This window comes from Scyliorhinus canicula, chromosome 15 (assembly GCF_902713615.1).
Source record: "Scyliorhinus canicula chromosome 15, sScyCan1.1, whole genome shotgun sequence".
NCBI lineage: Eukaryota > Metazoa > Chordata > Chondrichthyes > Carcharhiniformes > Scyliorhinidae > Scyliorhinus > Scyliorhinus canicula.
Genome location: NC_052160.1, coordinates 41,760,114 through 41,787,092, shown reverse-complemented (window position 1 = coordinate 41,787,092; position 26,979 = coordinate 41,760,114). Strand labels below are relative to the sequence as shown.

The window sequence follows — 26,979 nt, the reverse complement described above, 5'->3', positions numbered from 1 at the left end:
GGGAATTGGTCAGCGAGTGGATGGGCGCGCTGCCGAGATTCAGCCAATCAGAATCGGGGGTTCGGCGAGGGCGGGGCCTCGGCGGTGGGGGCGGGGCTTATTAAAGTGAAAGTGACAGCTCTCTGACACGTGGAGCTGTTTTGTTTGTAAATGTTGGTGAGACACACGACTGGCAACTTCCTGTTCCGGGAGCATGCTGAACCTGTTCAGTTCAAACACCACTTCATCGAGGAGCAAGGATCCAATAGAACACTGCAAGGAACTAAATAAAGGCAGCAAGGTGGCGCAGTGAGTTAGCCCCATGCCTCACGGCGCCGAGGTCCCAGGTTCGATCCCGGCTCTGGGTCACTGTCTGTGTGGAGTTTGCACATTCTCCCCGTGTTTGCATGGGTTTCACCCCCACAACTCAAAAATATGCAGGCTAGGTGGATTGGCCATGCTAAAAAAAATTGCCTCTTAATTGGAAAAAAAAATTAATTGGGTACTCTAAATTTATTTTTAAAAAAGGAACTAAATGAATATAGGAACAGGAGTTTTCCACTGTGGTCTCCTTGTTCATCAACTCTATTTACCCACCTTTTGCTCCAAAAGGCTCCCCCCTCTGCTCATGTTCCAACACATGGCATCTGCAATCAGACAAGAGGTGAGGGAAAATCCAATCCCAGCAGTCCTGAACACTGTTAGTGATATTTCACATAGACCCATGACAGAAGACAGCACAAAATTTAATACTGTAAAGTAACAAACTTTAATTGGCAATAAAGACTAGTCTTTAGAATTAAACATTGGGCTAACTAATGGTCAGCACTAAAATCAGAAGCAGTGCAACCCTAAAACCAAGTCAACTCCCTCAGTTCAACAGATATCGGGGTGCTTGAATCATGCATTCTGCAAGTTAAGTGGCATTCAAAGTTGCATGACCCTTTACAATCATCTAAATCATAGTATCAGTTTGTGCACATGGAAAAAATTCAGAATAGGACAAAGGATTTTTGTAAAAAGATGGTATTTACACATAAATATTGCACCTCCTTTCACGATCATCAGTCTAAGATCTACAAACGTGTCCAAAACCCATTAAATCAAAATGTTTCACAACTTTTATCTATTCATACTAATACAAGTAATCAATGATTAGAAACTGCCATTTATTGCCACTAGTGCAAGTATTCTGTACTTTAAACACTCTCAGGGCAGCTACACAAATATTAAGAGTAAACCTCCTTCTGCAGTGTCTCATAAAATGCTCCCAGGGTAGATAAAATGCTGGTTAGATTTCCCTAAACAGTATTTTCTGAATAATTCTGAAAAGTGAACTGATGGCACAACCATGCAGTCTCTGGCAAGAGGTTTACAGGATTGAGAACTTCCATTTTCTAACACCTCAACCACAAGACTACACAGCAAACAGACTGGAAACCTATATAACCTCTTTCCAATGAACACTGTATGGCATTTAAAAATTACTCAGAGGTTTACTTGTTCTGAAGAGGCGGAGGGAGGGGAGAAAGAGAGTGGAAGAATTAGGTCTAGTTTTGAAATTATTTAAAAACACGCACCACCTTTTATTCAGTTCAATCTGTCCTGGCTGAGTGCACAGTACCAACTTCATATTAAGAGTATGGAAACACAGGATAATCCACAAGAGGTGCATATGGCACTGGAGAGAGAATCCTTCCACTCGAAAGCATTAAAAATAAGCAATATTTTCTTCTCAATCAGTTTCCCCTTTTGAATAAATTTAAACTGGTCAATTGTTTTTTTTTTCCAATTAAGGGGCAATTTAGCGTGGCCAATCCACTTACCCTGCACATCTTTGGGTTGTGGGGGTGAACCCACGCAGACACGGGGAGAATGTGCAAACTCCACACAGACAGAGACGCAGGGCCGGGATCGGCACAGTAAAGCAACAGTGCTAACCACTGTGCCACCCTCAAATCAGTTTCCATTTGAGGTGCCAGGTAAAGGTGTCATCTATCTGGAACAACTGAGCTCAATGCAGAAGGAGAAAAAAAAAACTAGACAAAGCTGAAATACTTCAAGACTCATCCCCTGCCCCCATGTGCCACAGAAACTGAAACCAGTGAAATGGAAATGGTCACGTAACTTTAAATTGGTACCGCGTTATGGCAACAGGTTGAAATCACTCAGCACACACAGTACGATCACATGGTTCACCCAAATATGGTTTCTTTGTCCAACAAATTAGTGGAAGTACAGTGGGTTCTGCTTAATTGCATAGTGTTGGGCCTGGAAATTCTCTTTATGCAACTAACTAGCAAAGCCAGTTAGAAATGAGATGGCAGACAAACAGAATTCACTGTGCATTTCCTCTTTGTGCTCTCCCTTTTCCTTGGATCTTGCAAACAAGGCAAGTCAAAACTGCCATTTAGGCACCACACAAAAAAAGGGCAACTGGGGAAGCTATTTAAATAAAAGGCATCCAACTGTAAATGTCCTGAGAACAGACATGTGATGCAAGCTGTTTATAGAAATAAACATTCCAATTAGGCTTTACATAATGTCAATATAACAGATCCACACGCAGATGAGAGGAGGAGCCAGCAGCTGAGGAGTGCAAGTAAGTAGATGCCCACTGTACTGTATTAGAGAAAGCCCTGGATGGACATTGGGAAAAAAAGCCTAGATTGGGAGGTTATCCATGTCATAGAAGATGTAATAAAAGGCTTCTAGTGCATCACCTGCAAGTAATTCTGGCTCTTACAGAACTTCCTGAATAATTTGGAGTTTTCCTTCTTTGCAACTGTTTTTTTATTTGAAGTTCATAGGTAAAGTCAAATTGGACATACCACCTCCAGCACCTGGTGAGGATCTTCCAATGCATTTTTATAAATCAATTTTATCATTGTTGGCATCTTCCAAGATTGGGAAGGGAGAGGGAAGGAAGAATTATAATCCGGGATGTGAAAGTTCCAATTGATCAGTTTTATAGTCCTTTGGTTTCAGTCTATCCTTCACTGCCAGAGGTGGAGGCACATTCAAAAATACTGCCACTTCCCAAGAACTGTATCTTTGATTGCATCAACATACTGTGTAGGCACCCAGTAAACCCAATAGTACGAAGCTTCAGTGGGACCCAGCTGAAATGCCTAGAAAGACAAAACAGGGGAATGAATGGAGATCCGAACTACAACGGTAACATTTCTCTTTACAGACACAGAAATGAAATACTTGTATTTTTACAACATTCCATGTTTTAGAAAGCATTTCAAAACACTTAATATACACTGAATTACTGAAAATGCAGCACATAGAACATAGGAAATAGGAGTAGAGCGGGCCAATCAGTTCCTTAAGCCTGCTTCGCCACTCAAGATGATCCGAGCTATTTTTCCTCAATGCCATTCTCCTGCACTATCCCCATAGCTCTTTATATCTTTAACATCTGGAAAGTTTGCATATTGTTTGCAAAGAACAAGATTCCACAGACATCAATGTGATAAATGACCAGTTACTCTGTTCTATTTTGTATCAAGGGAGTAATGGGTTAATCAAGGGTTAGGACACCACACTCTTCCTCTTCAAATAATGCTGCGGAATCCTTTACCTCCATCTAAACTAAAATACTATAATCCAGGACCTGTTCAACGTCTTAAATGGTGAAAAAATACCTTACTTCCTGACCTCGCTCAGCTGAAATATTGCACAAACCCACTAAAAAGGCCAAGACATGCCTGATCTCAGAATTGTACACTGGAAAACAAACTTGCATTCTTCAGGGCCACGTTCTCCCTTTTCTCCTTTTGAAACCCAAACTCTGCCATCTATGTACTACTTATTTGTACTACTTACCAATTTACTTCAACTCAATTTCCCTGAATCTTGGTTGTTTGAGTGAGTGAGATTGTCACTGTTCACTCCGTCCCATCACAGTGAAGCTGCACTCAGGAGTTGAGGTGGTGGGAGTATGTTACAGCTCAGTCAATTGTGTCAATCAATCATGCAGGATTTTAAACTCGGAATGTGGGAATTGAATGGTGACCGTCTCGGACAGGCACCAGCCAGGAAAGCAATGTCATTCATTACAGATTGGAAAACAAGGGTTTGGGGTTTCTGAATGTAAAACTGCATTAGTGTGCACCCCCAAGTGGCTGGTTACAGAATGGCAGAGAACTGTTCACATGCCTTTGGGTAATGGGATACAGGGAGGCTAAGAAAAAGGGATGGCAGGTGCTAAATCATGTAAAAAGTTGCACCCTTCTGCATTGCTCTATCCAATGGCAGTCTGTCACAAACTAAAGCTCACCAGCAACTCCACTATCTCCCTTTTCATGGTCTCGAATTCAACCAGACTGCATGCAACCTCCAGTCTCCGTTCCATGTCCATGTCAAGCCTCCATATCCTCTCCCAACACAAGACCAACTTTTCCCACCTTATTACATCCTTCCTTCAGCTCATCTATTGTCAAAAATTATGGTTTTGTTCTGCCAGACCATCACTTCTGGACAGCCTTTCATCGTCCATCTTCTAAAAACATCAACTCACCCAACTGTACTGCCAACACCCAATCCAGCATCATGTCTCACTAAACTTTTAACAAGACCTCACCAATATTTACACACACATACCTATAATATCCAGAAACCCTGCCCCCCCCACCCCTTCCATATTTATCGGTCACAAGGCACTGACCTCCGTACTCACCATCATATGATAATCTTCATGTCCTTCAATAGGTTCAGTGATCACATTTTTGATAGAGCCCATAGGGATTTTTTCTGTTCTCTCTATTAAAAATAAAACAGTGAATCACCACAGAATCGTAACAGTAGTGAAGTCCATCGAGCCCACCATGCCTGTGCAGCACTTTGACCATCTAGATGAGCCCCACTTCTTTCCAATTGACTCCTTTCCAAGTCTATATTCAACTTTCCCAAGGGTGGAGAGAGAGAAAAAAAAATCAGCCATAATAAAGCCCATCATAAAAAGACACCAAAGCCTTGGACACCTTGCAACTTACATTTATATAGGACATATTTGCAAAAGACAAGGCTGAAGCATTTACAACCATCCCCAGCCAGAAGTGCCATGTGAATGATCCATCTTGGCTCCCTTCCAAGAGCCCCAGCAGCATGGATACCAGTCTTCAGCCAATTCAATTCACTCCAGACAGTATCAAGAAAGGAGCAAAGGCACTGGATACTTCAACAGCTATAGACTGAAAACATTAAAGCAATAATAATTAAGACTTGTGCTTCAGAACTAGCCGCACCCCCAACCTAGATGTTCCAGTATAGCTACACCATTGGCATCTACCCGGAAGCGTGAAAAATTGCCCAGATATGCCCGATTCACAAAAAGGACAGATCCAACCAGCCCAGCTACAGCCCATCAGTCTACTCTTAATCAAAGAAATGGAAGTAGTCATCGACAGTGCTATCAAACAGCACTTACTCTGCAATAACTTCAGCTAGTGTTCTGCCAGGTCTTCAGCTCCTTACCTCATTACAGCCTTGGCCCAAAAAAAATAGACAAAAAGAGCTGAAGCCAAGAGGGGAAGGAGGCAAGGGGGACTGTTTTTAAATTCAATGCAGCATTTGATTGATTATGGTATCAAGCAAAACTGAAGTCAATGGGAATCAGAGGGAAAAATCTCCACTGGTTGGGATCATACCAAACACAAAAGGAAGATGGTTGAGAGTGTTGGAGATCAATCAGACCCAAATATCTTTAGCTGCTTCATCAATCATCTTCCTTTCAGGTCAAAATGGAGATGTTCTCTGACTATAGCAAAATGTTCAGCAATAGATGGGACTCCTCCGATACTGAAGCAGCTCGTGTCCATATGCAGCAAGACCTGGACAACATTCAGGCTTGGGCTGATTAGTGGGAACATTCATGCCACACAATTGCCAGCTAATGGCCATCTCCAGCAAGAAAGAATTAAACTATCTCCCCAGGACATTCAGTGGCATTATCATTGCTGAAATCCCCACTATCAACTCCCTAGGTGATTACCATTAACCAGGAACTGAACTGGACCAAGCCATATAAATATTGTGGCTGTAAGAGTCAGTCAGAGACTGGGATTCTAGGGTAATACCTCCCAGCCCACCAAAGCCTGCCCACCATCTACAAAGGCACAAGTCGGGAGTGCAATGAAATACGCTCCACTTGCTTGGAGGAGTGCAGCTTCAACACTTTAGAAACTCAACACCATCCAGGACAAGGCAGCCTGCCTGACTGGTGTCCCTTGCACCACCTTCAACATTCAGTCCGTCCACCACCAATGTGTAGGGGCAAGTGTACACCATCTACAAGATGCACTGCAGCAACTTACCAATGTTCCTTCAGCAGCACCTTCCACCCCGGCGATTTCTACCACCTAGAAGGACATGGGCAGCAAATATATGGGAACACCACCACCACCTGCAAGTTCCTCTCCCACCAACACACTATCCTAACTTGGTTCCTTCACGGTCACTGCATCAAAATCCTGGATACCCGCTCCCTAACAGCACTCATCTACATCTCATGGATTGCAGCGGTTTGAGGTGGTGGCTCACCATTTTCTACTGAAAGGTAATAACCGTTGGTCTAGCCAGTGACACATATCCAGTGAATATGTGCACCCCTCCCTCAGAGACTTAACCTTTAAATTAAATTCCCCATAGAAGGTGGGTTATACAAAATGTGATTAACGATTCAAAAGAACATGTGCTCTCTGTAAAACGTACCCTTTGTTCCAATCCAGAGCTGGTCCTGCTCTAGTTTGAAGGTCAATCTTACTTTTCCACTTGACTTGTTGTACATGCCGGCTAACGGTACACTCGGTAAGCGTTCCTGCAGAGAGGTCCGGGGTTACAAGTTACTGACAGCAGCAATACGAAAAATCACAACCTCAGCCACTTTTGAAGGATCAGGGCAGTGGATTACCTGACTGCCCCTTTACTTTTAGAACAAGGATTTCAGATTAACTGAGCAATTAAAAATCACCTAGACTACCTTTTACACAAAAATTGACAGGATCATTTAAATAGTTTACAAGGACAGCCACAACAAACTAAACTGTTGCATTGATACAGTGCAGGCTACTTTGAATTAGTGGATAAGCATAGAGAATTTTACTCTGCACCTAGCCAGTGTTTTGTGGAAGCATCAAGGAAGCTTTACTTAGTATCTAACCCATACTGTACCTGCCTTTACAGTGCATTATGAGGCAGCTTTGCTCTACATGCGGTCTGAGAGTTTTATTGGCAAAAGATGACTGCTGACGCTGTCAGTGATTTTGTTCTATATTCAAAAAGTCTTAAATAAAATCAACAGAACTCACCATCTCACTGCGGCTGGGAACACATGGATTGCAGCTTTGCCTCTTGGGGTCTTTTGCATCAACTGATAAAGTTGTTGCTTTACATCTCATCTGAAAGATGGTACTTGACAGTGCAACACTCCCTCAGTACTGCACTGGACTGTCAGCCCGGATATCTATGCTCAAGTCTCTGGAGCGGGACTTCAACCCATAATCTTCTGACTCAGAGGTAAGTCAGTGATATCCAGAGTCACAGCTGACACAGGCAGAAATACCACAACCTCCACAAAGCACAGCAAACACTAAATGCAGATACTTACCTTAACACCTTTAATGGATGGCATGATATCTTCTGGTTTTCCTTTGTCTAATACTTTCCTGTGTTGCTAGGGAAAAAAAACACAGTCAAAGAAACTACAGACTCCAAGGGCATGTTCAGCAAACTCACTCAGAACTCCCATCCGAAAATAATGCTCATGTTTCACCGTATTTGCATTTAACAGAACTCCCTTCTGTGAACTGAAGGAACACAAACATACAAAACTAGGAACGGTCCACCTGATCAATCACAAAGTTCAGTAAATTTCACCCTATACTGCCTCAAACAATACCCAAAATTAAAAGTTACTATCGAACTCCCTCTCAGGTTCCCCACACCATCTCCCCAGGGCAGTCTGTTCCACTGTTCACCTTCCTCACTGAGCAGAGCCCATGCCACAGCCGCAGAGCTTGTGTTTTATTGGGGCTCAGTTTGTCCTTATCCCTTGCAAATCCAAGTCTTCAATAAAATCTTCCCTTGAGCCTGCTTTCCACAAGTGTAAACATTTTTGCTTAAAGCAAACAAGCAGTATTTTGTTCACAGGCAGAGTGCACAAGGGGGCAGCATTCACACAGCAGTTTAATTTGCAGGGCATTGGATTTTGCTGGGTTCCCTATTCTAATTACTCCCTGCCCATTGCACACAAGAAATAGGGCACAATTTTGCAGATGGCAAAACATGGAATAATGCAAAGAAGTGTGAAGTGATATATATTGGCAGGAAGAACAAGGAAAGGTGAGAAAATTATTAAAACAGTGCAGGAGTTGAGGGACCTGGGAGTGCATATGCACAAATCTGGTTGGCATGGCAGATTGAGTGATTAATAAACCATATGGGATCCTGAGCTTTATAAATAGAAGCGGAGTACAAAAAAGGAGTTATGGTGAACTTTATAAATCAGCCTCAAACTGGAGTAGTGTGTCCAATTTTAGGCACCATACTTTACGAAGACAATGGGGAACATTGTCTGACGACAATGGGGGGGTGCAAATCCCTGGCGTACATGGATAACTGGTGAAGCTGGCACTGTTCTCCTTAGGAACAGTGAAGATCAAGAGAAGATTTAGAGCAGTGTTCAAAATCACGAGTTCTCTGGACAGAGTAGAGAGGCAGAGATTGTTCCAATCGACAAGAATCAAGAACCAAGGTGAATGGTAAAAGTACAAAGGGACATCAGGAGAACATTTATTTGTATAGTGTAGGTTTAGGATCTGAAGTATGCTGGCTGAGTGTGATGGAGACAAATTCGATAAAGGTCTTCAAAAAGGAATTGGACAATTATCTGTAGAGAAAATGAATTGCAGGGATAGCGAAAAAGGGTGAAGAGTGGGACTAGCGCAGTAGCTTTTGCTGAGAGCGAACACAGACATGAAGTGCCAAATGGCCTCCTTCTGTTGTAACCATTCTATGAAAAAGCATAGTTTCCCTAAAGGGGAAAAAATCCAAGGGCCAATTCCATGGTTCACAGGAAGCAAGGTCAACACACACAATGAGTAAACAATAATACAGGACACCTGCCAAGCTGGCATAATATATACTCATGGATTTTGCCCAGTCCAATGCCATCTGTGCCTTCATTAGACAGTGGTGGAAGGGATTGCAGTTTGGCATTGGCGAGGGAGACCTTAGTCTCAATGTATGTAAACCTGACCAAAGTGGTCAGTTCTCAAAATCAGAGAATTGTTATGACGTGGGAGACTGCCACTTGGCCCATCATGTCTGTGCTGGCTCATCAAACAAGCATCATGACGTAGGCCATTCCCCCGCTCATTATTTCCATTCAAATGATCATCTAATGCGCTCTTGAATGCCTCGATTGAACTTTACTCCACCACACTTCCAGGCAGTGCATTTCAGACCTGACCCACACTCAGAGGTTTTGTTTCTCACATCACATTTGCTACTTTTGCAAATTCACTAAATCTATGCCCCCTCGTTCTTGATCCTTTTACAAGGGAAAACAGTTTCTCCCCATCTACTCTCCTCATGATTTTGAACATCTCCATCGAATCTCCTCTTAGCCTTCTTCCCAAGGAGAACAGTCCAATCTATCCTCGTAACTGAAGCTTTTCATTCCTGGAACCATTCGTGCAAATCTCTTCCGCACTCTCTCCAATGCGCTCTCATTTTTCATATAGTGTGGTGCGCAAAACAGTGTACAATTTTCCAGCTGATGTCTAACTAATGTCTTGTATAAGTTCATCATAACCTCCTTGCTCTTCCCTCTATGTCCCTTTAAATAAGTCCAGAATAGGAGAGGCGGTGGCGTAGTGGTATTGTCACTGGACTAGTAATCCAGAGACCCGGGGCAATGTTCTGGGGTCCCGGTTCTGAATCCCATCACGACAGATGGTGAAATTTGAATTCAATAAAAATCTGTTAAAAGTCTAATGATAGGGCGTCATGTGGCACAGTGGTTAGCACTGGGACTGCAGCGCTGAGGACTCGGGTTCGAATCCCCGCCCTGGGTCACTGTCCACGTGGAGTTTGCACATTCTCCCCATGTCTGCGTGGGTTTCACCCCCATAACCCAAAGATATACAGGTTAGGTGGATTGGCCACGCTAAATTGGCCCTTCAATGGGGGAAAAAAAAAAATTGGTACTCTAAATTTAAATTTTTTTTAAAAGTCTAATGATGACCCTGAAACCACTGCTGATGGTCAGAAAAACCCATCTAGTTCACTAATGTCCTTCAGGAAAGGAAATCTGCCATCCATACCCGTTGTGGCCTATATGCTACTCCAGACCCACACAGCAATGTGGTGGATTCTTTACTGCCCCCCACTGAAATGGCCTAGCAAACCACACAGTTCAAGACAATTAAGGATGGGAAACAAATGCTGGCCCAGGCAGCGATGCCTACAACCCAAGAACAAATAAAAAAATAAATACTACGTGCTTTATTAACTGCTCTATCCACCTGACCTGCCACCTTCAACAATCCATGCACATATACACCCAGATTCCTCAGCTCTGCACGTTCTTACTTCCAAAATGTCCTTCTGAAGTTTGACACGGTTCTTAACAGTTTACAATACTTCCCAGTTTTGTGTCGTCCGCAAACTTTGAAATTGTCCCCTGCACACCAAGAGCATTAATATAAATCAGGTTAAGCAAGGGCTCCAATACTGACCAATGGCGAACATTACTACAACCTTCCTCCAGCCCAAAAAAAGTCATTGACCATTACTTTGCTTCCTATTTTTCAGCCAATTTTGTATCCATGTTGTTACTGTCACTTTTATTCCAGAAGGTACACGTTTTCTCACAGGTCTGTGCGTGGTACTGTATCAAATGCTTTCTGAAAGTCGATGTAGACAATATCAACAGCATCACCCTCATCAACCCTTTCTGTTAACGCCAGCAAGTTATTTAAAATAGATTTCTCCATTAGAAATCCATGCCAATCTTCCTAATCAACCCACATTTTCCCATGTGACTACTAATTCTATCCTGAACAAATTGTTTCTGGAAGCTTGCCCATTATTGATGTTAAACTGACTGGCCTGCAATTGCTGGGCCATCCTGGCAACCTTTTTTGAACAAGGGGATAACATTTGCAATTCGCCAGTCCTCTGGCAAACCCATCCACAATTTATATTCTCACTTCCTTCCATATCCTTGGATGCACCTCATCCAATCCCAGTGCCGTGTCAATTTTAAGTAGTGACAGTCTGTTCCTCATTATCAATTTTGATTCCTTCTTGGACAGTTTCCTCGTTGGTCCGCATGTCATCCTTTGTAAAGACAGGTGCAAAGTATTCATTTAATACCTCAGCCATGCCCCAAACTCCATGTTCAAATTCCTTTTGCAGTCCCAAATCAGTCCTACTCCTTTTACAATTTATACACCTACAGAAGACTTCAGGGTTCCCCTTGACGTTCGCTGGCAGTCTTTTCTCATAATCCATCTTCGCATCACTGTCATAATCACACTTTTTCTTTCCTATTTTAATTTCTATCTCCTTCGTCATTCGGGGAACACTGGATTGGTTTGCTCTACTTTTCCCTTTTAAGGGGATATGCCTTGACTGTGACCGGATAATTTCTGCTTTGAAGGTAGCCCATTGTTCAGCTATAGTTTTTCCCACCAACCTTTCACTCCAGTTTAACCTGCCCAACACCCTTCCTGCCCCATTGAAGTCAGCTCCCCTAGTTAATTAGTTTTCTTCTGAATTTTCTATCATCATCTAAACCTTACGATACAATGATCACCCATCTCCTAAATGTTCTCCCAACTGCAGTCCTTCCTTGAGCTGCAAGTTCATCCACAGTGCTGTTAAGGGAGGGAGTTCCAGGATTGTAACCCTGCGACAGTAAAGAAATGGCACTATATGTCCATGTCAGGGTGGCGAGTGACTTGGAGGGAAACCTCCAGGTGGTGGGATTCCCAGGTGTCTGCTGCTCTTGTCCATCTAGATGGTAGCGTCGGTTCGAAACCTTGGCGAGTTCCTGCACTGCATCGTGTAGATGGTACACATGGCTGCCACATTCGGTGATGGAGGGATTGAATGCTTGCAGAAGGGATATCAAGCGGGATGCTGTCCTTGATGGTGGTGTCGAGCTTCTTGAATGTTATGGGAGCTGCACTCATCCAGGCAAGTGGAGAGTATTCCATTACACTCCTGACTTATGCATTGTGTGTGTGTGGGGGGGGGGGGGGGGGGGGGGGCGTTAGTTCAGTTCAGTTTCTGTCACAGGATTCTGACTGCGGGATTCAGCAATGATAATGCCGTTGAATGTCAATGGGCAATGGTTAGATCCTCTCTGGTAGGAGATGGTCATTGCCTGGCATTTGTGTGGCGCAAATGTAATTTGCCGGTAGCCAGCCCAAGCCTAGATATTGTCTGGGTCTTGCTGCATTTGGACATGGTCTGCTTAATTATTGGAGGAGTCGCGAATGGTTCTGAACATCTTCGAACATCCCCACTTCTGACCTTATGTTGGAAGGGAGGTCGTTGATGAAGCAGCTGAAGATGGTTGGACCTAGGACACTACCTTAGAGCATACAGTGCAGAAGGAAGCCAATCGGCCCATCCAGGCAGCACCGGTCCACTTAAGCCCTCACTTCCACCCTATCCCCGTAACCCAATAACCCCATCTAACCTTTTTGGACACTAAGGGCAATTTAACACGGCCAATCCACCTAACCTGCATGTCTTTGGACTGTGGGAGGAAACCGGAGCAACCGGAAGAAACCCACGCAGACACGGGGAGAACGTACAGACTCCGCACAGACCTTGAGGAACCCCTGTAGTGACGTCCTGGAGCTGAGATGATTGACCTCCAGCCAGCACAACCATTTTCCTTTGGGCCTGATAATATACCAAACGGTGTTTTCTCCCTGGATTTCCATCGACCCCAGTTTTGCTCGGGCTCCTTGATGCCATACTCAGTCAAACGCTGCCTTGATGTCCAGGGCAGTCACTCACCTCACCTCTGGCATTCAGCTCTTTTGTCCATGTTTGAACCAAGGCTGTAATGAGGTCAGGAGCTGAGTGACCCTGGCGGAACCCAAACTGAGCATCCGTGAGCAGATTATTGCTGAGTAAGTGTCGCTTGTTAACACTGTTGATGACTCCTTCCATCACTTTGCTTATGATGGAGTGTAGACTGATAGGGTGGCAATTGCCTCAGTTGGGTTTGTCCTGTTTCTTATGTACAGGACACACCTGGTCAATTTTTCACGTTGCTGGGCAGATGTTAGTGTTGTAGCTGCACTGGAACAGTTTGGCTAGGAGTGCAGCAAGTTCTGGAGCTCATCTTCAGTACTATTGCCGGGATATTGTCAGGGCCCATAGCCTTTGCAGTATCCCGTGCCTTCAGCCGTTTCTTGATATTGCGTGGAGTGAATCGTATTGGCTGAAGACTGACATCTGTGATGCGAGGGACCTCCAGAGGAGACTGATCATCCACTCGGCACTTCTGACTGAAGATTGTTGCAAATGCCTCAGCCTTATCTTTTGCACAGATGTGCTGGGCTTCGCAATCATTGAGGTTGGGGATATTTGTGGAGCCTCCTCCTCTAGTAAGCTGTTGTCCACCACCATTCATGGCTGGATGTGGCAGGACTGCAGAACTTAGATCTGATGTGTTCATTGTGGAATTGCTTAACTCCATTACTTGCTGCTTCTGCTCTTTTGCACGCTAGTCAGGTGTTGCAGAAGGTTGACACCTCATTTTTAGGTTTGCCCAGTGTTGCTCCTGGCATGCACTCCTGCACTCTTCATTGAACCATGGTTGATCCGCTGGTTTGGTGGTAATTGTGGAGTGGGGGATACGCCGGGCCACGAGGTTGCAGATTATGGTTGAATACAATTCTGCTGCTGCCGATGATCCACAACGCCTCATGGATGTCCAGTCTTTTTGCCAGATCTGTTCAAATTCTACCCAATTTAGCACGGTGGTAGTGCCATACAACACGAGGGCAGGTATCCTCAATGTGAAGATGAGACTTTTGTCTCCAGAAGGACTGTGCGGTGGTCCCTTCTACCGATACTGTCATGGACAGATGCATCTGCAGCAGGCAGGTTGGTGGGGATAAGGTCAAGTATGTTTTTCCCTCGTTGATTCCCTCACCACCCATTGCAGTTCCAGTCTAGCAGCTCTGTCCTTTAGGATCCGGCCAGCTCGGTCTGTGGTGGTAGTACCGAGCCACTCTTGGTGGCCTTTGCCACCCTCAGTGCTTCCTCCAAGTGGTGTTCAACATGGAGGAGTATTCATTCAACAGCTGACAGAGGATGGTACATGAAAATGAAATGAAATGGTAATCAGCAGGCGGTTTCCTTGCCCATACTTAAGCCATGAGAATTGAATTCATGGGGTCCAGAGTCGATATTGAGGACTCCTAGGGCAACTCCCGACTGCATACCACTGTGCCGCTACCTCTACTGGGTCTGTCCTGCCGGTGAGACAGGACATACCCAGGAATGGTGATTGTGGTGTCTGCGACATTGTCTATAAGATGTGATTCTGTGAGTATGACTTGTCAGGCTGTTTGATTAGTCTGAGACAGCTTTCCCAACTTTGGCACAAGTCCGCAGATGTTAGTAAGGAGGACTTTGCAGGGTCAGCAGGGCTGGGTTTGCCATTGTCATCTCCAGTGCCTGGGTCGATGCCAGATGGTCCGTCTGGTTTCATTCCATTTTTGTGTTTTCATAGCGGTTGAATACAGTGAGTGGCTTGCTAGGCCATTTCGGAGGGCACTTAAGAGTCAACCACATTGCAGTGGATCTGGAGTCACATGTAGTCCAGACCAGGTAAGGATGGCAGATTTCCTTCCCTAAAGAACATTGGTGAACCAGATGGGTTTTTACCACAATCATTAGGCTTTTAATTCCAGATATTTTACTGAGTTTAAATTCCACTACCTGCCGTTGTGGGATTCGAAAGCAGGTGCCCAGATGATTATCCTGGGTCTCTGGATTACTAGTCCAGCGACAGTACCAATACGCCACCACCACCCTGTTTTTTGTGCATCCTGGTACTCCCTTCTAATATTTTCTTTTGGTTCCTACACCCCTGCTGGGTTAGTTTAAAGCCCTCCTGACAGCACTAGCAAAACACCCTCAAGGAACTCAATCCCAGTTCTGTTCAGGTGCAACCTGTCTGGCTTGTACTGCTGTCATCTCCCCCAGAGCTTGTCCCAGGAATCTAAAGTCCTCCCTCTTGCACCATTTTTACAGCCATGCATTAATCTGCCTTATCCTCTTATTTCTGTACTCACTTTCAGATGGCACTTCCAGAGATTACTATACTTTGAGGTCTGTTTGCTACCCAAGTCATTGGTACCAATGTGGACCACGATCGCTGGCTGTTCACCTCCCCCAGAAGAATGTCCTGCACAGCGCCCCTGCCTCAATGCCTCAAGCAGCTGCATGTAAAGTGGCAAGAGTCATCACAGTTAGTCAGCTGGGTGGCTAATCCCACTGAATTTCACCAAATCCACTTTGTTAATGTGGCTGGCTGCACAAGGCTACGAAAGATGGAGGCACGAACACAACTTTAAAACAAAATGCACTCTGGCACAGAGGGCCAAGATCATTCAGCCTCACTTGCTTCCCCAAAAGGCTGAGAGTTTTGTTGTGTAAGGGAGTCAAGGGAAATTGGGCAAAGGCACTAAATGGAATCAATTCACAGATCAGCTGTGTTCAGACTAAATGGACATGATGGGCTGAATGGGTTGCCTCCATTGCTGTGGAACAGGCTCAAGTGGCTGAATGATGTGCTCAAGTATTACCCAATACTGATTTTTGTAAGTAAGGTCTTTACCTTTTGTCTACATAGAGGTTCCTTTTTAGGCTCTTCAGCTTTGGCCTCTTGTTGTACCACCTCCTTTGGTGTGTTTACTGCTAGAACATCATTAATTGTCGATCCAATCACCATTATTTTTGCACCATTTGTGACTTTAATTTCACGTAAAGTCTTATCTTCTTGGAGCAGACCCTTATACATGACTTTCTGCATTGCAGGAGTAAGACCTGACAATAGGAAGAAAAAAAGTGTTGATCTTAGTCTGGTCCTTGGGAAAACAAATCAGGATTAAACATTCATTACTATTATGGCCAGTGGCATGCATCAGTGTCTGCAAATGTTTAGGATCAATCCAAGTGAAAAAATCTGCACAATATTTCTTCCTTAACACTCCTACAATAATTAATCTTGCCCCTTCCATTCTCTCCCAACTCTCAAGTCGCTCTACATCATTCATCCCCAGTAGGTCATGGTTCCGAGACCCCCTCGCTCAGAAACTGTGCAATGAGAAAAGTACATAAAGAGGGGAGAGAGAGAGGAGAGAGAGAGAGGAGAGAGAGAGAGAGGAGAGAGAGAGAGAGGAGAGAGAGAGAGAGGAGAGAGAGAGAGAGGAGAGAGAGAGAGAGGAGAGAGAGAGAGAGGAGAGAGAGAGAGAGGAGAGAGAGAGAGGAGAGAGAGAGAGAGAGAGAGGAGAGAGAGAGAGGAGAGAGAGAGAGGAGAGAGAGAGAGGAGAGAGAGAGAGAGGAGAGAGAGAGAAGAGAGAGAGAAGAGAGAGAGAAGAGAGAGAGAAGAGAGAGAGAAGAGAGAGAGAAGAGAGAGAGAAGAGAGAGAGAAGAGAGAGAGAAGAGGAGAGAGGAGAGAGAGAGGAGAGAGGAGAGAGAGAGAAGAGAGAGAGAGAGAAGAGAGAGAGAAGAAGAGAGAGAGAGAGAGAAGAGAGAGAGAGAAGAGAGAGAGAAAAAAGAGAGAGAGAAAAAAGAGAGAGAGAGAAAGAGAAGAGAGAGAGGAGGAGAGAGAGAAAGAAGAGAGAGAGAAAAGAGAGAGATAGTCAGAGGGTTAGATAGGGTGGACAGTGAGAGTCTTTTTCCTCGGATGGTGATGACCAACACAAGGGGACATAGCTTTAAATTGAGGGGTGGTAGATATAGGATAGATGTCAGAGGCAGTTTCTTTACTCAGAGAGTAGTAGGGGTGTGGAACGCCCTGCCTGCAACAGTAGTAGACTCGCCAAATTTAAGGGCATAAGTGGTCACTGGATAGACATATGGATGAAAATGGAATAGTGTAGGTCAGATAGGCTTCAGATGGTTTCACGGGTCGGCGCAACATCGAGGGCCGAAGGGCCCGTACTGCGCTGTAATGTTCTATTAAAAGGTGGGGAGAATGACTGCTGTAAATCAGAACAGCACAATATACTTAGGATGTACTTAGGGAGAGGTGAAGAAGGCTTGCATTAAGTACATATATTTTTTTTCTTCTTTTTTAAAAAAATTTAGAGTTCCCAATTATTTGTTTCCAATTAAGGGACAATTTAGTGTGGCCAATCCACTTACCCTGCACATTTCTGGGTTGTGGTGGTGAAACCCACAGACACGGGGAGAATGTGCAAACTCCACACAGTGACCCGGGCCAGGATCGAACCCGGGTCCGGATCGAACCCGGGTCCTCAGCACGGTAGGCAGCAGTGCTAACCACTGCGCCACCGTGCCGCCCATGCTCGAGTGAAGTATAAACATCCAGTACAGACTTCTTGGGTCAAATGCTGTGTTTCTGTAATGCAAATTCTATGTAATTATACATAATTCAGGGTGATTAACAAGAAACTCCAGTATTTCTCCCAGTGTACCATGCTTTGCCATTGTCCCGCTCCTCACACCTATTTAATGCTCAACTGGAGCATGCAGCAGAACGTTTAATATGACTTATCCGCCCAGTAAAACACACCTGTGAGTGAGTGAATCTTTTCTTTCAAACTGGCTCCTGTACTATCCAGTGGAACTCTCAAATCATATTTGTTTTTGTTCCAAATTATTTTCAGGTCTACCATTTCCTTCTCCACATCCGACTCCCCACCATTGCTGACTGAAGTTTGAGGGAGTGCATTCTCGTCCATTTGCGTGGTCAGTAAAGTTTGAGCGTCCCCTTCACCTGCAGTCCCACAGCTTGGTTTCTCTTTCTGAACAGTTGTGTCTGTGCAAGCCCCTGTTTCCATTCCACCAGTGTCTGCCTCTGGAAATAAGCATCAAAAATAACTCTTTACGGTTAATTATCTGAAAAGCAGGATCTAGAAAATATTAAAAATCTTGTGCACTTTTTCCTACTACGGAACCTTATGGCTGATGTTACATTTTTGAGTTTATGATAGAAATAGCCCCTGAAACATGTCACACTGCAATTACACCCCTACCAATCCTTATGCTGTAATACGTTGCATCTCATAGTTAGCTCTTTTACTGCAGAAAAATTATTCTGCACCAACTAACTCCTCCTTTGAACGTCATATTAGTTAAATAAAATGCATAAAAGAGAAGTCGCCTGCATTATGTCCATGCCCCAGTTTAATATCAATCACAGCATTCAATTCTATGACAGATCAAAATTTTTACATTTTTCATTCCAACCCTCCAAAATTCCCAGAGACAGCAAGTCAGTTATTGTGCAGCAGAATTGGGCAACAAGAATGAGTTCATAGAATTTACAGTGCAGAAGGAGGCCATTCAGCCCATTAAGTCCGCACCGGCCCTTGGAAAGAGCACCCTACTTAAGCCCACACTCCACCCTATCCCCAGAACCAAGTAAGCCCACCTAACCTTTTTGGACACTAAGGACAATTTAGCATGGCCAATCCACCTAACCTGCACATCTTTGGACTGTGGGAGGAAACCCATGCAGACACCCGAAACGGTGCAGACTCCACACAGACAGTGACCCAAGCCAGGAATCGAACCTGGGACCCTTGAGCTGTGAAGCAACTGCACTAACTACTGTGCTACCATGCTGCCCAGTTACCAGATAATTAGCAGCTCCTGGAAAAGGTCTCCAACATGCCTTTTCTTCATTCAACAAAATCATAAAATTCCTGTGCAGGAGGCCAGTCGGCCCATAGGGTCTGCACCGATTCTCAGAAAGAGCACCCTACCTAGGCTCCAGCCCTATCCCCATAACCCCATCTGACCTTTTGGACATGGAGTAATTTAACATGGCCAGTCCACCTAACCTTTGGACCGTGGGAGAAAGCCAGAGCACCCAGAGGTACTTGCCTCCAAAAAAACAGCCAAAGATTAAAGATTCAGCAAATATGGGAACAAAAGACCCACAAATACCACCTACGAAGCTTATCATGCAGTTCCTTCTCAGGAGCAAGTACTAGGCCAATTCACCAATAATTCATAATATTTTTTGTGCACTTGCTATCTGTAGAACATTTGCCATATTTTTCACCAATAAAATATTATTTAAAGTGTAGCTACACCCCCATCAGTGGCAGTGCAGTATGTTCTTTTATATCAACCAGACCCTGCAGAAAAACCTATTTCGCAGCAACTAGCTCTGATTCCCAAATTGGCTTGAGTTTTGCTATTTAACTATGAAATCAAAGTATTATAAAAATAATGATGAAATGTAGGACTTTGAATTTTATCTGCATATCCTGGTCCTGCTATCCTCAGGCCTCTCGCACTACATCACTTAGTATCAACTGTCCATGTACATCACTGCAGAAAGTTTTATATTTCTAACAATGTCGAGATGATTTACTGAAAAATAAACCTAGTAGTGCAGAAAATGCCTGTGGTATTAGACAAAACATGTTCCATATGAAAAAGGGACATTCAGCCTCAACTTTAAAAAAAACATTAGATGATGTTAAACAGGGCAGCATGGTGGCGCAGTGGTTAGCACTGCTGCCTCATGGTGCCAAGGACCCGGGTTCGATGCAAGCCCTGGGTCACTGTCCATGTGGAGTTTGCACATTCTCCCCGTGTCTGTGTGGATCTCACCCCACAATCCAAAAAGATATGCAGAGTAGATGAACTGGCCCCGCAACAATGTCCCTTAAGTGGAAAGAAGAATTGGGTACTCTACACTTTTTTCTTTTTAAAAAAAATATAAATGTTGAACAAGAGAGTAACAGCACACCAACTACACAATACAACGTATACTTCACTGCTTTGGTACCCAGCTCTAGAGAACGTCAAACAGAACTGTTAAGTACTTCCTTCCAGAGTTAAATATTCCTTATCCATTTCAGTACACAAATAATAAAGAATTAGAGCATAAATATTTATATGAAAATGTAGGGCAGATTGTCCAGTGGTAACTGTAGCAGTGGCTTCAACAGTAAGTCTTGCAGATCAGATTCCATCCCATCAGGGATGTGGGTTTTTAAATTGGCTGTAGTGCCTTAACATTGTTCGGCATCCTCAGCTATGGCATGAATACAGAGCATCACCAAATACTCCAGTGTTGCGTTGTCAGAAGTGTCAACTTCACACAGGTATTAAGAGACGACCCAAACACATGATTAGATGAAAGTTTGAGAGTTTTGTGTTCTCCTGACCCACAGGCATCATCAAGCCGAGACAAGTCAGTCTTTCAATTTGGTGCCATTTACCTGAGCAGATTGGCTGCTAGTGACACTTACTTAACATTCACTAAGTAATTCATGAAGAGAAAACCCTTTCCAACATTTCAATTACTTGACCGTTACAATGCAAAGCAAGATTTATTTTGATTGCTACCCAACAAAACACCTACTGGACAGAATGTGTGCATTCGAGGACAGGATCAGGTTCAGCTGTAATAATTCCCAGAGGCGTAGCCTGCCAATGCGCACATAAGTGGCCTGTATAAAGTATTATTGGGAAAAGATAAGACAGTGCTCACCCCTCCAATCACCTGCGAACAGCTCCAATATTATCTACCTCCTAATATGAAATGCTTACACGTGAATCTAATCCAGTGGCACCAAGCAAGGAGACATCGTCAATTGATAAAACTCTGCTGATCACTTCCAAATACCAGAGAACTGTTGCTCTCCATAAGCTGAAAACATTCACTCAGACTTTATTTCCTGTTTAAACAAAATAAAAACTGATTTAGTTCTAGGAACAAATGGTTAATGAACTTTGTTACGCATCAAAAGAGGTGGGAGTGACAGCAAAGTAGGAGAGGGTAATCTTTTCTCATAACATTCGGGCAACAGACTTGTGTAAGATTTCAGCGCAATTTTTTTTTAAACAAATCAATTTGGGACTGTTAAAAAGTAGGGGGAAAAATAGGAGAGTCTGGCACAAATGTGCATGTACTGAAGGGGAAATGAAGGCCTGCATAGCACTTTACCACATCTCCCCAAACATTTTTTAAAAACTTTGTGTCAATCATTTATTTGATGTGAAGTGACTTATTCACAGAATAAGTTTATTTTACTTTAATATGGTAGCACTTCAGGCAGCTGTGGCTTCAAGCCTCACTTTAGGATGTCAACTCAGTATCTTGGTTGACATGTCAGTGCAGTCTTGACGGGGCACTGTGTTGCTAGAAGTCTGAGAGCCATGTTAGCTATTAAACGGAGGGCCTTTCCATGCATTTTGGTGGTTTGGATCCCCAGCCAGCAACATTTGAAGAGGTTAGAGTTAAGTAGTTTTAAATGACTGAGATGGTGCACCTTTTAAAATTCTCATCCCATGTATTTAATTTTAACTATGCCTCATGACCCTTTTCTCTAATCTCTAACCCTTACAACTCAGATCTATGCTCTACTCCAATTCTGGCTAATTATACAGCAGATTTCAATCTCTCCAGCATTGGCAGTCATGTCTTCAACTGCCTGTGTCCCAAAATCTGAAATTTCCTCCCTATTCCTTGAGGTTGTACCAGAAAACATAGCTATTTGACTAAGTCCTGCCTGCCGTTCTAGTGACTGCCCTCTGGTAGTGACTCCTGTCAAAGGCCTTGTGAACTTTACTGTTAGCAATGGAATATAAATGCACGGTGCTGTTCTGGTGGATATCAGTTTTAGAAAGAAACAGTCCTTCAGGACTGCTCCTCCCAAGCAACATACATTCACCTTGCAAATTACTCGAACACATATTTCATAATCGGCGGCATGGTAATACAGTGGTTAGCACTGTCACTTCACAGTGCCAGGGTCCCAGGTTCGATTCCCGCTTGGGTCACTGTCTGTGTGGACTCTGCACACTCTCCCCGTGTCTGCATGGGTTTCCTTCCACAAGTTCCGAAAGACGTGCTCGTTAGGTGAATTGGACATTCTGAATTCTCCCTCAGGCACTGTAGTGTAATTCCCAGCTCCACTCTGAGCCAGTTCCCATAAACTCAAAGTCATCTGCCCCTCCCAAGCAACTTACATTCATGTTGCGCAAATTACTCATACACATATTTCTTTCAGAAAATATTTTTGGATCTATCAAATTTATCTAAATTGTAACTGCTGTCATCAAGTCCCTCAAGTTGGTTCAATAGATTAAAAATATTCTGAATCTCCCACACAAGCCAAGATCACAAAGTTAGCAAAGGAAGAAAAGGGTACAGGGTGGTGGTATTGATTAAGGAGAGCACTGCAGTGCTAGAAAAAGAGGATGTCCCAGCCAGGTCACAGGCACAATCAATTTGGCTGAAGCTAAGGAACAAAAAGAAAAAGTGCAATCACGTTGCTCAGTGTTGTCTATAGGCCCACAACTAGTGGGAAGAATATAGAAGAACAAATCTGCAAGGACATTAGAGGAGACATAACAAAACCTACAGAGTAGCTATAAAGGGAACTTTAAGTATCCAAATACAACAGGGATAGTGGTGGTTTAAAGGGCAGAGAGGGGCAAGAGTTCCTAGAGTCTTCAGGAGAATTTTCTATAGCAGTATGGATCCAGTCCAATGTGAAAGGAGGTACTGCTAGGCCTGGTTCCTGGGAATGAGATGGACCAAGCAGATCAAATATCAGTGGGAGAACATCGATGGGAGAGATCACTGTACCATAAAGTCTACAATGACTATGAAAAAAGACAGAACAACCCAGAGGAAGCGCAATAAACTGCAAGAAAGTCAACTTTAATGGGGTAAGAACAGATCTGGACTGAATAAATTGACCCAACGGTTGGCAAGAGAAACAGTAGCTCACAATAGTCTGCCTTCAAAGAGGTTAGCACCGCTGCCTCACAGCACTAGGGTTTAAATTCAGGCCTTGGGTGACTTGTCTCTTCAGAGTCTGAACGTGCGCCCATGTCGCATGGGTTTCTCCAGGCTCTAATTTCCTCCCACAGTTCCAAAATGTGCAAGTTAGATGGATTGATCATGCTAAAACGCCCCTCAAGTGCCTAAAGGTGCCCAGGCTGAACAGGTTTGCAGGACAGGGTGTGGGAATGGGCATAGGTAGGGTGCGCTTTCAGTGGGGTGATGCAGACTCGATGGGCCGAATGGCCTCCTTCTGCACTGTAGGGATTCTACGACACTATAATAGAAAGTTCAGGCTAAATACTGGAGGTTCAGAGGGGAGGTGAAAAGGCAAAGATGTGAAATATGAAAACAGAATGGCTGCCAAGGCGAATGCCAAAGTCCTCTTTCAGCATATAAACAGTAAAATGGTAGGAAAAGGAGTGGTGGCGCTGATTAGGGACATAAAAGGGGATTTACACATGGAGGCAGGAGGTATGGCTAAGATATTAAATTAATATTTTGCTCAGTTTTCAGCAAGAAAGCTGCTGAAACCAAGGCCATGGTGAAAGGAGAGGCAATTCAGTCACTACAAGGGTTTAAAATTGATACAATGGTGGTACTGGATGGTGGTCTGTACTTAACGTTGACATGGCATTGGGACTGGATGAGATGCATCCAAGGATATGAAGGGAAATGAGTGGAAACTGCAGATGGACTGGCCAGAGAACAGGAGAATTCCAAGTTTAACACCCTTGTTCAAAAAAGGGTGTAAATGTAAGCCTGGTCAGTTTAACTTTGGTCATGGAGAAACTTCTAGAAACTTTCATTTGGGACCGAATTAATAGTTGCGTGAACAAATGGGAGTTAATTAAGGATAATCAGAATGCATTACTTTAGGAAATATCTTGTATAACTAACTTGTTGGAGATAGTTGGTGTGGTGTACAACACACCAGTGAGTAAAGTTCCGCTGTAACAGTACATATATATATGATCTTGGTGTACAGGGAACAATTTCAAAACCTGCAAATAATGCAAGCATTTTAAACTGTGAGCAGGACAGTGTAGAACATCAAAAGGCCATAGACAGGTTGGTGGAATTGGCAGAGAGGTACCAGATGAAGTCCAGTATTCCATCGGTCAGGAAATGCAAAAGTCTGAGAACACGCACAAACAGACTCAAAAACAGCTTCTTCCCCGCTGTTACCAGACTCCTAAATGACCCTCTTATGGACTAACCTCATTATCGCCTCACCCCTGTATGCTTCACCCGATGCCAGTGTTTTGTAGTCACATTGTGTACCCTGTGTTGCCCTATTATGCATTTTATTTTATTTCCTTTTCTTTTCAGTACTTAATGATCTGTTGAGCTGCTCGCAGAAACATACTTTTCACTGTACCTTTGTACACGTGACAATAAACAAAATCCAAATCCAGTGTAGAGAAATGTGATTGGATAAATTTTGGTTGGAAAGACATGAGACTGTATAAAAGGGCACTATTCTAAAAGAGGTGCAAGCAGTATAGTGAACTGGGTTCATATGTGTATGTCACTAAACATGGCAGGACAAGTTCAGAGAGTGGTAAAGCACACAGTAAACTAGGCTTTATTAATAGGGGCATAGAGTACAAGAGCAAGGAAGTTATGTCGAACCATGTTATCAGACACCAGTTGGACCGAAGCTCGAGAATTGCATTCAGCTCTGGGCACCGTATTTGAACACATTGGAAAGAGTACAGATTCATGAAAATGGTCCCTGGGATGGGAAATTCAGTTAAAGATAGATTGGAGAAATTTGGACTGTTTTCCTTGGAGAAAAGAAGGCTGAGAGGAGATTTAATTGATTTTACTGTTCAAAATCAGTAAACAAGTGGGGGACGACGACGACATAAACCATTCTCACTCCTGAAAGGTTCAAGATCGAGGGGTCACAGTTTTAAAGTAATTGACAAAAGCTGTACGAGAATATTAGATAGCTATTTGAAAAGCAGTCTGTGGGGGTAAGGGAAGAGATAACACTAGATGAAAAGCTTATTTGGAGAGCTATTTCCACACAATGGGCAGAATGGCCTCCTCCTGCACTGTAATAATTCTGTGACTTTAGCCGTAACCATTCCTCCCCCATAATAAACATTGTCAACATTAGAAAAGTTAACAAAGATGCCACAAACATAATTTTGTAAAAATAAACCAGCCACTTTAAAACTAGATCTGTGGCACCCCCCGCTGAGCCTCTTTTACCCCCCCCCCCCAACCCATCATCTCTTTCCCCCCCACCTTAACCCGATTCCAACCAACCTGCTCCCACAGTCTCCAACCCATTCCAAACCCATCCCCCGGTCTCAGACCCCTTCTCCAACCCATCACCCCTCTCCGACACTTCCACCCCCCCTTTCTAACCTATCCTCCCAACCCATTCCCCCTCTCCAACCCTCCCCCCCCCCCCAATCTCCGTCCCATACCAACCAACCCATCCACATCTCCGACCCATTGCAATCAACCCACTCACCCACATCTCCGACCCGTTGCAATCAACCCACTCACCCACATCTCCGACCCATTGCAATCAACCCACTCACCCACATCTCCGACCCATTGCAATCAACCCACTCACCCATGCCATCTCCGACCCATTGCAACCAACCCACCCACGCCATCTCCGATCCATTGCAACCAACCCACCCCCATCTCCGACCAATTGCATCCAATCCATCCCCGACCCATTGCAACCCACCCCCCCCCCCCCAATCTCCGACCCATTCCAACCTACCCAACCCCCATCTTCCAACCAACCCACCCCCATCCATCTTCCAACCAACCCACCGACCCACCCCATATTCCAACCAACCCACCCACCGACCCACCCCATATTCCAACCACCCACCCACCCCCCCCCCCCATATTCCAACCCACCCCCCCCATATTCCAACCCACCCACCCACCCCCCATATTCCAACCCACCCCCCCCATATTCCAACCCACCCACCCCCCATATTCCAACCCACCCCCCCCCAATATTCCAACCCACCCCACCCCACCCCCCATATTCCAACCCACCCCCCCATATTCCCAACCCCCCATCCCCCCCATATTCCAACCCAACCCTATTCCAACCCACCACCACCCACCATATTCCACCCACCCATTCCACCCACCCACCCACCATATTCCAACCCACCCCCACCCCCCCGCCCATAGTTCCACACCACCCACACCCCCCCCATATTCCAACCCCATTCCAAACCCCCCACCCCAGATTCCAACCCACCCACCCCCCCCATATTCCAAAGCCCGCCCACCAGATTCCAACCAACCACCCCCCCCATATTCCAACCCACCCACCCACCCCCCAGATTCCAACAACCAACCCACCCCAACCAACTCATTCCCCGAGCCATACCAACCCCCCACCCCCCCATCGTCCGACTCTTCCAACCAACCATTCCCCCCCTCTCCCAAAACTATACACAATCCTCCCCTGCCCTTGTTTCCACCCCCCCCCCCCCCATCCCCATAACCCATCCTTCCAACCCCCCCGACACCAGTCCTTCCCCACTTTTGCACCCCGGTCTCCAGCCCGTTCTTCCCGGATCCTTGCACTCTTACACCTCCAGCCGACGCACCTAACTCTGCGCCACCACAACTTGCACCCGGGTCCACTGCATACCCATTCCCCTTACATTTTAGTACCCTGACCTCAACTGGGCCTTAACTCCTTATTCAACTCTTGTCCAGTGACAAAAGAGTCCCTGCAATGATGTTGTCAGTTTGTCGGTATGGGCCATGCAGCTGGTAAAGCAGTGCCCTGTTGTGGACAGACCGACTGTCCGAGCTCAGCATTCGGCCCAAACCGCTACCTACCGTCCCGATCCGCCATCGTTGCCCGTCAGAACCGAGGGCCCGCTGGGAGCACACTGACAACTTCCGCTCCTGAGCCTCGTGGACCGGCACTAAAGGATGATTGGTTC

At 44.7% G+C, this 26,979-nt stretch overlaps 1 protein-coding gene across 3 annotated transcripts; it reads right to left on the bottom strand.

Moving 5' to 3' along the window:
* Window positions 1–729: 729 nt before the first annotated feature.
* Window positions 730–26,979, bottom strand: ubfd1 (ubiquitin family domain containing 1). Of its 3 annotated transcripts, none has more exons than XM_038819690.1 (8): window positions 26,873–26,950; window positions 20,729–20,915; window positions 17,789–18,073; window positions 15,866–16,074; window positions 7,595–7,660; window positions 6,700–6,805; window positions 4,667–4,749; window positions 730–3,110 (listed from the first exon to the last, which is right to left on the bottom strand). In XM_038819690.1, the coding sequence occupies exons 3-8, from the start codon at window positions 18,054–18,056 to the stop codon at window positions 3,000–3,002; spliced, it is 843 nt and encodes a 280-aa protein (XP_038675618.1). In that variant the 5' UTR covers window positions 18,057–18,073; window positions 20,729–20,915; window positions 26,873–26,950; the 3' UTR covers window positions 730–2,999. The 3 variants fall into 3 exon arrangements, with proteins under 3 accessions (XP_038675618.1, XP_038675617.1, XP_038675616.1); XM_038819689.1 differs by having other exon boundaries at window positions 20,788–20,915; XM_038819688.1 differs by lacking the exon at window positions 20,729–20,915 and having other exon boundaries at window positions 26,873–26,979.

Bases quoted from the DNA above. Each gene is read 5' to 3' on its own strand.
- ubfd1 (XM_038819688.1), bottom strand. The intron at 7,661-15,865 runs GTAAAGACCTTA...TTTTTTCCCTAG, and splicing joins AACCTCTATGTAGACAAAAG to CAACACAGGAAAGTATTAGA. The intron at 6,806-7,594 runs GTAAGTATCTGC...ACCTCTCTGCAG, and splicing joins CATCCATTAAAGGTGTTAAG to GAACGCTTACCGAGTGTACC.